Source organism: Cervus canadensis, chromosome 9, assembly GCF_019320065.1.
Source record: "Cervus canadensis isolate Bull #8, Minnesota chromosome 9, ASM1932006v1, whole genome shotgun sequence".
Taxonomy (NCBI): domain Eukaryota; kingdom Metazoa; phylum Chordata; class Mammalia; order Artiodactyla; family Cervidae; genus Cervus; species Cervus canadensis.
In genome coordinates, this window is record NC_057394.1 from 16780325 (window position 1) to 16792742 (window position 12418).

At 43.1% G+C, this 12418-nt stretch overlaps 1 protein-coding gene across 1 annotated transcript in view; it reads right to left on the reverse strand.

Moving 5' to 3' along the window:
- Positions 1–12418, reverse strand: part of LOC122447239 (ATP-binding cassette sub-family C member 4-like) — a 245412-nt gene that overhangs the window by 194589 nt on the left and 38405 nt on the right. The window contains exon 10 of the mRNA XM_043477775.1: positions 9959–10076. Within this exon, the coding sequence (XP_043333710.1) occupies positions 9959–10076 (118 nt within the window). The remainder of the gene's footprint in view (positions 1–9958; positions 10077–12418) is intronic.

Below are 12418 nucleotides of genomic sequence, written 5' to 3' on the forward strand. Positions count from 1 at the left end.
AGTGTTTTTTATTTGTTTTCATTCTGTAGTTTTGCTCAGCATCTACGCATTTGACCATTTTAACAGATATTTACTGAGGACCTACAGTATGACAGGCATTGCTCTGAGCACAATGAACTCAGCTCTGAAGAAACAAAGCTCCTAGGGTTTCTTTCCATGATGGGAGATGGACGATATGGAAAATTAACCTGAGCGCAAGGACTGAGGACAGGAAAGAAAAGGAAGCGGCTCAGGGGGATGGAGAATGAAGGAGGGAAGTGAGTCCACACTGGGGTCAGAGGGCTCTGCTCAGAGCGGGTGTGAGCAGATCTGGGGTGGGGAGGGGCTCAGGCAGACCTGGAGAGGCTGCTCCTCAGAGAGGGAGGAGCGGGTACAGGGGCCCCGGGGAGATGCCCAAGGGGGTCTGGACCATGAGGCAGGAGAGCAGAGCCCAGTAAGAATGAGGGGAGTGAGGCAGAGACAGAGCAGGAGGAGCCTGGGGTCACTCCAGTGACAGGAGGAGGGGGAGGACGGACCTGTTTGAGGTTTTAAGGAATCACTCCTGTGTTTTACAGAAAAAGACAGTTAGTGGGGAAGGGGAAGGGTGAATACAAGTGAGGAGGCTACTGGAATAATCGAGGTGAGAGATGACGGTGGTCAGGACCAGAGTGAGAGCAGTGGGAATGGAGAGATGGGGTTACACTCCAGGCACATGTTGAAGTCGGAGTTTGAAAGACCTGCTGATAGGATGAGTGTGGGTTGTAAGAGTAGAGGACTGTGGTGTTTGGGGCATAAGGAAGGGGAAGGACAGGGTCTCCATTTACTGAGCTGGGGAAGATGGTGGATGCAGGTTTAGGAGATATTGCTTCTGGACAAGCTGAGATGACCTCTCAGTGATGTCATGGTGCAGCTGGACATGCAAGTGTGAAGGTCTGTGCTAGAGACAGGTGTGAGAGCTGGAGGCCCAGGCTGGTGAAGGCACAGGACTTGTTTTTATCAAGGAATGAGTGTCTCTTAAAAAGACATTTTGCTGATTTCTGGCTCAACTTCCCACTTTCAGAGAAGGCATAACACTTGACCCAAGTCTTCACAGTGATACTTAAAGTGAGTGACAGACAAGGTCTGTACAAGAAATGGGAGCATAAAGAGCAAGCTGGGCAGGAAAACTGAAAGGAAAGAAACAGTGTGCTCAAAGGACACCCAGCAGATCAGCTGGACTAAGAAGATGCTTGTCTATGAAAGCAGGAAAAACTCAAAGTTAAGAAGGAAATAAAGTTGTAACTTGAGGTTCTGGGAATCAATAAACAGTTATGTTTGAATATTATTTATGAAGCAAATAGACAAATCAGCTTATTTTCCCTAGAGTATCATGGGGTAAAAAAAGAATAGATGACAAGAACATTCCCAAAATGATGAGATAATAAGGCTTAAGTAGTTGCTTAGTCACTCAGTTGTGTCTGACTCTTCATGATCCCACGGAACGCAGCACTCCAGGCTTCCTTGTCCTTTACCATCTCCTGGAGCTTGTCCAAACTCATGTCCACTGAGTCAGGTATGCCATCCAACCATATCATCCTCTGTCATCCCCTTCTCCTCCTGCCTTCAATCTTTTTCATCATCAGGGTCTTTTCTAATGTGTCAGTTCTTCCCATCAGGTGGTCAAAGTATTGGAGCTTCAACATCAGTCCTTCCAATGAATATTCAGGTTTGATTTCCTTTACAATTGACATGTTTGATCTCCTTGCAGTCCAAGGGACTCTCAAGAGTCTTCTCCAACACCATAGTTCAAACACATTTATTTTTCTGCACTCAGCTTTCTTCATGGTCCAACTCTCACATCCATACATGACTACTAGAAAAACCATAGCTTTGACTATATGGACATTAGTTGGCAAAGTGATGGCTCTGCTTTTTAATATGCTGTCTAGGTTTGTCATAGCTTTTCTCCCAGGAGCAAGCATTTTTAATTTCATGACTGCAGTCACCATCTGCAGTGATTTTGGAGCCCAGGAAATAAAGTCTTTTACTGTTTCCATTCTTTCCCCATCTATTGCCATGAAGTAATAGAACTGGATGCCATGATCTTAGTTTTTTGAATGTTGAGTTTTAAACCAACTTTTTCACTCTCCTCTTTCACCTTCATCATGAGGCTCTTTAGTTCCTCTTTGCTTTCTGCTATAAGGGTGGTGTCATCTGCATATTGGAGGTTATTGATATTTCTCCCAGCAATCTTTATTCCAGCTTGTGCTTCATCCAACCTGGCATTTCACATGGTGTTATCTCCATATAAGTTAAATAAGCAGGTTGACAATGAACAGCCTTGATGTACTCCTTTCCCAATTTGGAATCAGTCCATTGTTCCATGTCCAGTTTGAACTGTTGCTTCTTGACCTCCATACAGGTTTTACAGGTGGCTGGTAAGGTGGTCTGGTATTCCCATCTCCTTTAGGAATTTTCCACCCTTTGTTGTGATCCACACAGTGAAAGGATTTATCATACCAATGAAGCAGAAGTAGATGCTTTTCTGGAACTCTCTTGCTTTTTCTATGATCCAACAGATGTTGGGAATTTGATCTCCGGTTCCTCTGCCTTAGACTTAAGTTACATGGAATTTCATTAGAAGTCTTAGGTTGCCTATAATTATCAATTGACATATTCTGTCACAGACAGCGTTTGTTTGGAGTTTTTATCTACTAAACCCCTCATGACTCAACCTAGGATGCACAGCAGTACCTTTCTGCAGATGAAGTCCTCACTTCTCTGTCTCTACTGCAGCAAATCTGGGGAGAAAGAAAGTAGCATCCTGGTGCTACTATGACAAACAAGTCCTTTGATCTCCCTAAGTCTCATTTTCCTCATCTATAGAATGTGCTGCAGAAACCAGAGTCACTGAACTCAAGGATGCTGTGAGAATCTAAAGTGTGTGAATAACTCCACAAATGAAGAAAGGACATGAGTTGATGATAACTTGCTGTTGGTGACTGATCCCTATTTTCCCATCAATCCAACAGTAGGACCCTGTTTACAGTGTGAATAATAACATACAAAGCACATGACCACCATGGAAGAAAGAGACTCCATCATAACCCTCCCTGACAACCACAAAGACACAGACACACACAGGTTCTCCACTCACTCAATCTTAATGGAGGTGCATCTGATGAAAGGCAGCAAATATTCTGTTGTTATAATTTATAATTACCTCACATTCTTTCTTTCTTGGGCTCAGAAATTAATACCATCTCTTGCTTTTGGTTTTCATTGAAAAAAATGAGCTGTGTTATGTTCTCAGCTTCATGCACACACACAGAATTACTTGGCCTCTCTTTCACTGTTGACAGTCCTTGCAAACTGTTCCACTTAGTTTTTATGCTTTGATTTTATGTTGTTCAAATGGTTTTCTTCTTAAAATAGCACATTATATTACAGCAATCTTAACCACATTCTAGAAAAAGTACGCATGGCCTCTCTTTCTAGGACCTAAGAAAGTATCTCTTGAGTCTGGTAGTAATACTTTAAGTGTGTTGTTGACTCTGCACATTACATATGAACAAGCCACCAAGAGGAAAAACACTTTGGAGGATATGAAGTAAAAACCAAGTCAAGTTGATTTCTCAGTCAATGTGTTCTGATTAGATTAAAGGGGAAAAGTCTGAGTTGAGCATATATTACAGTTCCTTCCACTGACAGGAAAATGTTCTTGTTTGTATTTGTTACCTCAAAGTTACGTAAGTAAGTGTTAGTCTCAGTCGTGTCCAATTCTGTGATCCCATGGACTATAGCCTACCAGGCTCCTCTGTCCATGGAATTCTCCAGGCAAGAATAATGGAGTGGGTTGTCATTTTCTTCTCCAAGGGATCTTTCCAACCCAGGGCGTGAGCCCAGGTCTTCCTGCATTGTAGACAGATTCTTTACTGTCTGAGTGACCAGGGAAGCCCAAAAATTTAACCAATTCTCACTGAACAGCAGACACACAAACTAGAGGCAAACTAGGAAAAGGCGATGCTGGTTTAGTGCCATCCATCCAGAAGCACATCAAGGGCCCTTCAGCAATGGTGGAGACTTAACAGTAGAGACACCACTGAGCAGACTGCTGAAATGGTTAATGTGGGCCAGATGTGAGGCCCAGGAAGAGGAGGGCTGGGTTTCAGATCCAAACAGTAGGCAGCCCTGCTTTCCTTCACAGCTTTTCTTCCATTTGGAATTGCTCTTTCTCTCACAGCCTGTCAATATCCTGCCCATTTTCTAACCTCACCCCAAACACACTCTCCCATGAAACCATCCTGCACTCATCTGTCTTCCTGCTGGGTTCCCAAGGCTCTGTTTACATCTCTCATGAAGGACCATCTTATTCTGCTCTATCATTTGTACACGTGCACATGGCTTCTCTCAGCTCCTGGGGGATAAGATATGTGCACCAAGCTCTGTGCTGGACCCTGATGCTCATTATCTCTAATCCTCACAGCAAGATACACAGTAAGTACTGGCCCCATTTCACAGATGAGGAAACTGAGACTGAGTGAGGTCACATCACTGGTCTGAGGACAGTCAGCTGTTATACAGAAGAGCTGGAATCTGGACCAGCTCATGTCAGTTCAGAGCCTTCTGCTCTTTCACATCAAGCTGCCCAGATGGTGACTGGAGATATATTTGAAATGAAGACAACTCATTAAAGTAACTCAAAACTTGAAGGCCTCTATACACTGCAGATGGTGATTGCAGCCATGAAATTAAAAGACACTTACTCCTTGGAATGAAAGTTGTGACCAACCTAGATAGTATATTAAAAAGCAGAGACATTACTTTGCCAACAAAGTTCCTTCTAGTCAAGGCTATGGTTTTTCCAGTGGTCATGTATGGATGTGAGAGTTGGACTGTGAAGAAAGCTGAGCGCTGAAAAATTGATGCTTTTGAACTATGGTGTTGGAGAAGACTCTTGAGAGTCCCTTGGACTGCAAGGAGATCCAACCAGTCCATCCTAAAGGAGATCAGTCCTGGGTGTTCATTAGAAGGACTGATGCTGAAGCTGAAACTCCAGTACTTTGGCCACCTCATGCAAAGAGTTGACTCATGGAAAAGACCCTGATGCTGGGAGGGATTGGGGACAGAAGGGGCCGACAGAGGATGAGATGGCTGGATGGCATCACCGACTCGATGCACATGAGTTTGGGTGAACGGGAGTTGGTGATGGACAGGGAAGCCTGGCATGGTGTGATTCATGGGGTCGCAAAGAGTTGGACATGACTGAGCAACTGAAGTGACTGATACCTAGACATATAAGTATCAATAAACTTATTATCTGATGATTCTCAAAGCAGTCTGAAAAGAAATGTCTAAGTAAGTGATCTATGTGGAAAAATATTAAACTAGAATTCATCAATTTGATACTTTTAAATACATGTTCACTAAACATTTTCAAATGCTTTAAAGATAACATGGAACAAATGTTACCTACTATATTGGGTAACAGAATATTGTTAGTGTTGGCTTATATAATGTTCTATGTGTAGAGCACCTATAGAAATACAAACTTGAATAATGGAAGTTAAATACTCTTCCATAAGAAGTTAAATACTTCTTTCTTACATGTCACATTTTACGGATATAATTTTCTAGAATTTGGCTGAGGTTATAATTAAGAATTAATTTATTTTAAAGCTTATTTACAGAGTACTTGTTATGTCCCTAGCAATCAGGTGCTTTAAAATCATGACCACATTTCATCCTCAAAAAAACCTCACGAGGTTGATAGCTTTACTATCTCCATTTAACAGATGAAGAAACAGGCTTGTAAGGATCAAAAAAACCAAAACCAAACATCTGGTCAACAGAGTGACTGGGATTCAATTCCTGAACCTTCTGACTCCTAGACCTTGGAGTTGATGTCATCAGCCTGAATCAACACTGCAGTCTGATTACTTCATATCTCCCTGTTTTGTTACAGAAAAATTTTCAGCTCAATGAACTTAAATAATTACTTCAATAAGATCTAGTATAATACTTCTAGTTGCTACTAACATATGTTATATAAAAATGTTGCTTTTAGAAAGACAATAATGAAGATCCTACATGCATGGCAGCAAAGGAGACACAGGTGTAAAGAACAGACTTTTGGACTCAGGGGAGAAGGCGAAGGTGGGATAATTTGAGAGAATAGCTTGAAACATGTACAGTACCATAAGTAAAATAGGTGACCAGTGCAAGTTTGATGCATGAAGCAGGGCACCCAAAGCCAGTAATCTGGGGCAACCCAGTGGGATAGGGTGGGTAGGGAGGGGGGAGGGGGGTTCAGGATAGGAGGACACAGGTATACCCATGGCCGATTCATGTTGATCTATGGCAAAAATCATCACAATATTGTAATTATCCTCCAATTTAAATAAATATGTTTTTTTAAAAATCAATGTTGCTTTTTTATGACTTTTCCTCCAGGATTTGGGGGATGTAGGGGTAAGGAGAAATCTTTATTATATTTATATGGATGGATAAATGGATGGAGAGGAAAAGGTTAGCATAGTAACAATAGCCACCATTAACTGAAACTCTGGTTTGTCTATATTTCACAGGCATTTTCTGTAGCCTTTACAGTAACCCCAACCCTCCCCCATTTAATAAGAATGGAAACTGAGACAAATATCTGGAGTTACTACCCAGGACTGTTTCTCTCCAAAGTGAAAGTGAAAGTTGCTCAGTCTTGTCTGACTCTTTTTGACCCCATGGACTGTATAGTCCCTGGAATTCTCCAGGCCAGAACACTGGAGTGGGTAGCCTTTCCCTTCTCCAGGACATCTTCCCAAACCAGAGATCAAACCCCGGTCTCCCACATGGCAGGTGGATTCTTTCCAGCTAAGCCACAGTGGAAGCCCAAGAACACTGGAATAAGTAGCCTATTCCTTCTCCAGTAGATCTTCCCAACCCAGGAATCGAACTGGGGTCTCCTGCATTGCACTTGGATTCTTTACCAACTGAGTTATGAGGGAAGCCTGGCCAAGCTTTTCTACCACACATGCCACCTCTGTGTCTACAGGCCAGACTAACTCCAGGACGCTACTACTTCCTGTGATTGCCTTATGACCATCCACGGATACCTGGAATCCAAAAGGAGACAAGCAGAGGCTCTTAACTTACTAGGTAGTTCTCAGTTGTCATAAAGACCTTGCTGACCTCCTATGAATCAGAGTCATACATGATACTTCAGAACAGCAACAAAACCTCCTGGAAACCCTCTGACCCAATGTTCTCATTTTCCTGCAGAAACATCAGAGGTACAGGCAGGTAACAGGACATGTCCAGAGTGACACCAGGCAAGTGATGAAGCTGGGGCCAGAACTCTCCTCTCTGCTACTTCTCCACGCTGGGCTTCCTGCCAAGGAGGGAATGGGCATGAGAGGCCCAAACTCCATGTCCCAACTATGCACAAGAAAGGAGAGCAGTTCACATTTATAGAAACATCACATCACATACTGAAGAATCACTGTGCAGCCTGGTCCTGCAGGGCCCCTTCCCACCAGAGTCTGTGCTGCTTGGATGCCCCAGGGTGGGTAAAGCCCCAGAACACTGCCCGTGTTACTGGTCCAGTCACCCCACGAGGCTGCGGCAAAGCATCAGCTCCCTGGGATCTGAACTTGAGCTGCAAATGTAGAGATGAGGTGTCTCATTGCTCCAGGCCTCAGTTATGCTAACTATAAATTGAGGATGGGAACATCGAAGACACTCATAAAGAATGAATAACTCATAAATCTAAATTACATATGTGCATGTACACGTGTGAAAGACAGAAAAAGGCTTTGCACATGGACTGAAGAAATGGGAGCTACTGTTCTCATTGTTCTACATTTGCTATGCCTTCTTTTCTCACGTGGTATCTACACCATTTAATAAAAATCTAGCTCATTCCTGCTAATTTGACATCATTTCCACAAATGTACAATCACCCATTAAACAAGCTGATTAAATAAGCAATTGTTTGTTCACATCATTGTAAAATGCTACTCACCTGATACAGGGCTTCCTAGCTGGCACTAGCGGTAAAGAATCCACATGGCAATGCAGGAGACAGAAGAGACGAGGGTTTGATCCCTAGGTCAGGAAGATCCCCTGCAGGAGGGCATGGCAACCCAACCCAGTATTCTTGCCTGGAGAATCCCATGGATAGATAAGCCTGCCAGGCTACAGCCCACAGGGCCGCAGAGTCAGACACAACTGAAGTGACTTAGCGCGCACACACTCACCTGATATAACCTATGATGTTCAAGGAGTTGTTTGAGGAGAATTACCATTTCCTCACAAAGCAGGTTTGGAGTCTTCAACACCACACCTTTGAAGATCTGTCCCTGTCTTTTCCTCACAGTACAAGAGAATAGTGGGATGTCCAGACTGCACTGGACAGAACCCAGCGGTCAGAGTGGTAGGGAGCCCTTTAACACTATTATTCACTGATTTTTGTAACCCAAGAGAGTAACATAGTATTTAACGGTATTTACTTTTTTCCCTTTCTTTTTGCCAAATTGTATTCTCCTATTAGTTAAGTTTAGTTCTCATCACTTATTCATTAATCTTATTTAAATCCCAATATACAGTTAAACCTTTCACCTCACCATTTCTATGAAACACAATGCCATTTCTGAAAATAATCTCCCTCAGTGAAATGACACAGTATTAAAAAGAAATATTAAAGCATTCCAGTTTCCTTAAATAATAAATTACAAGTCAAAAATGAAGTGGAGAGAGAACTCACAGACTGAAAGGGAACAAGGAAGCATCAGCTAAGTACAGGGCAGACCTTCTGTGGGTTCAAACAGTGGTGAAGGAGATTTCTCAGTGAGATGATCAAAACCATGCAAACACAGACTAGCAGGTCGATGACATTCAGGAACTTGAGGTATTTTTCCGGTGAAATATAGTGATTTTTTTCCCTAAAGGCTTTACTATCTTCTAGAGAAAATGAATGAAGGGTTTACAGATGAACTAATCTGAGGTCTAGGATCTGCTCCACAATACTCTGGGGTGGGGGTGGGGCTGGCAGAGGGCAGGGGTAAAGATGCAGTGAGACTGGCCAGCAGCTGATCCTGGCTGGAACTAGGGGTGGGTACATGAAGGGTTCATTACACTGTGCTCTCCGTTTTTGTAAATTTTTATAGCTTTCCATTAAAAAAGTTAAAAGCTAATGAAACTTGACAGAATGAAACAATCTCCCCCCGAAAAGGTATTCTGTGAGTGTCATTCTCCCATAAGCATTAAAAGGACAACATATGTAAATATGCCTGCATAAAAACCCAGAAGACCAACTTTAAAAATTAAGCAACATTCAAAACTCTTTCCACTTTTTTCAAAAGAACTTTTGACAAACCTTGTAGTTTAAAATCGACACTATCATTATTTGAAATTGAAGTAAATGCAACTCAAAAGTCATTATGTTGCCGGAAGGGGGACCCCTTTCAGGGCCCGAAACTGGGCTCTTGTCTGACACTCGGAAATGAATTGTCCGAGGAGACACATGCTGATAAAGCAAGAGATTTTATTGGGAAAGGACACCCGGGTGGAGAGCAGGAGGGTAAGGGAACCCAGGAGAACTGCTCTGCCGCGTGGCTCGCAGTCTTGGGTTTTATGGTGATGGGATTCGTTTCCGGGTAGTCTTTGGCCAATCATTTTAATTCAGAGTCTTTCCTGGTGGCGCACACATCGCTCAGCCAAGATGGATGCTAGCAAGAAGGATTCTGGGAAGTGGACGGACAGGCAGTGTCTCCTCCCGACCTTTCCCGAACTCTTCTGGCTGGTGGTGGCTTACTAGTTCCGTATTCCTTATCAGGATCTCCTGTCATAAAACAACTCATGCAAATGGTTACTATGGTGCCTGGCCAGGGTGGGCGGTTTCAATCAGTGTGCTTCCCCTAACAATTACTCACCTTTTTCAAAGCACAAGCCTTTATTACTTTTTCATATCATTCTTTTTCATATTCCTTCCCAAATAAAATGTTACTCTTCACAGTTCCTGGAAACAACCAGGGCTGCTGAGAGACATACGCGATCCTCCTGTGGATGTTGACCTTCCCCTGGCTTGGGGGCAGCTCCCCCAGCACAGCACTCAACAGTGAGGACTGCAACAGAGGGCAACACGCACATGTGAGCAGGCAGCACTCAGGACGGAACACGCCCCACAGCACACCCAACCCTACCTTGGCGCTTGATACAGGATAGAACTTTTCCTTCAACAGGATAAAGTACAGACCTCACATTGATTCTAAAAAAAAAAAAAAAACATGAAATAACACAAATGGTCAAGGAAAACAATGACTGATAAGGAATATATTAATAGCATAGTGAAGTCACTTAGTCGTGTCCAACTCTTTGAGAACCCATGGACTGTAGCCCACCAGACTACTCTGTCCATGGGATTTTCCAGTTTAGAATACTGGAGTGGGCGGCCATTTCCTTCTCCAGGGGACCTTCCCAACCCATGGATCATACCTGGGTCTCCCACACTGCAGGCAGACTTTACCATCTGAGCCACCAGGGAATATAGTATAACAACAGTATAAACAATCTACTCTGCCCAAGTATACTTCAAATGAAGTTCTATTCAGGAAAGAGTAATTAACAATGTTAATATCCTTCTCTAGCAGAGCAGCCCAGCAGGATGTGTATTTTCTGTATCTGATATTTAATTTAGTTGATCCTTCATCTGGGTATCTTTTACTTGATAAACACTTGTTCTTAAAAAGCTATGTGTGAAGAATATACCAAAAGATGATTAATTGAAAGAACTCTGAAGTGAGCTGTATCTGCAGAGCAAAAGTCCATCATAGAGGAAATCAGCACCCTTTCGTTTAACAGACTCCCACATTTTAAAAAATAATTTTATTTATTTTTAGTTATTTTATTTATTTTTCATTTATTTTTTACAATGTTGTGTTGGTTTCTGCTGTACCACAATTCTAATTTCATTTATTTTTGTTTGCACTGGTCCTTCATTGCAGTGCATGGGTTTTCTTGTTGAGGAGCACAGGCTCTAGCGGTCAGGCTTCAGCAGCTGCAGCCAATGGGCTCAGCAGTTGCAGATCCCAGGCTCCAGCGCACAGCCCCAACAGTCGTGGCTTAGTTGCTCCACACATGGGATCTTCCCAGACCAGGGATCAAACCTGTGTCTCCTGCATTGGCAGCTGGACTCTTACCACTGAGCCACCAGGGAGGCCCACATCCCACATTAAATTTCTGTATTTTGTTGTTTGTTTGCTGTTTGTTGTTGTTTTGTTGTTTGCTGTGCATGTGCACATTTCCTTCAGATCTTCCACATCACACAGACGTGGTGTGTATCCAAACCATCAGAGTGCTCACAACACTGGGCTGAAATAATATGTCTGCATGTCTGTCTTGCCCCAGAACCTGGCTGCCTCTGAAAGGCAGAGAGTTGGGGTCTTGCTCACGTCTGTACCTTTACCTCCAGCACGTGGCTGCACATTCACTGCACGTGCACCAACAGGATCACATCAAGTCACAGGAGGAAATGCTCAAAGTTTCCGGGAAGAGCTTTATGATCTCCAGACTTCCTGGAGGGGCCACAAGATGAAAAGGAGTCCTCATTGTCTCTGTCCATCCTGAACAGCTGTCACATAAATAATTTCCTTCACTGAGATGTCCAAATTCACCACAAACAATTCACAACTGGGCCATGTGAAACACCAAGAAGGAAAAGACAATATGCATTTATCCTGATTTATTTGCCACGAAACCTTCTTGTAAAATGGGTGTTCCATGGAACACACCTAGAGAAACACTGTTCTAGACACACTCAATTCAAACTGAGTCACACTTGGCTCTGGGCTCCACTGTGAGGATTGAACAGGGGCTGTGGAATTGCATCAAACTGACAAAAGGCATCACAACTTACCTTTCCTGCACCCACAGGTCCAACCACAGCTAACAGTTCACCACGAACATCGAAGTAAGAGATAAAGAAAAGCAGGTTTCTCCAATCTATCCCTGGGATATGCGCAGAGCAGCCAGAGAGACTGAGGGACAGCCACTCATGCTGTTGCCTCTTCATGTAGTACCCACCGGGAGAAATTATCAGTCTATGAGAGTTAATAAGCCTTTTTCTTATCAAGAAATTCAAGGAATTAAGGAGGATCTGGGAGACTATTTAGAGGACCCAGAAAAGTATATTAGAGCTTTTAAAGGTGTTACTCTACATTATGACCTTACTTGGAAGGATGTGATGTATATCTTGGGACAAACGTTGACTCCCGACTCAAAAGCTCAAGTTTTGGGAAAAGCAGTTGCTTATGGAGATGAATGGTTTGGTAATGAATCAGTAGGAAAGAGGGAGGACGAGATAACTGCCCTCCCCACTGGGAGTCAGGCGGTCCCAGCTACAGAACCGGACTGCTAAAGGAAGATAGGATCAGAGTCATTTTGTCAGATGTATTCTTGAAGGACTCAG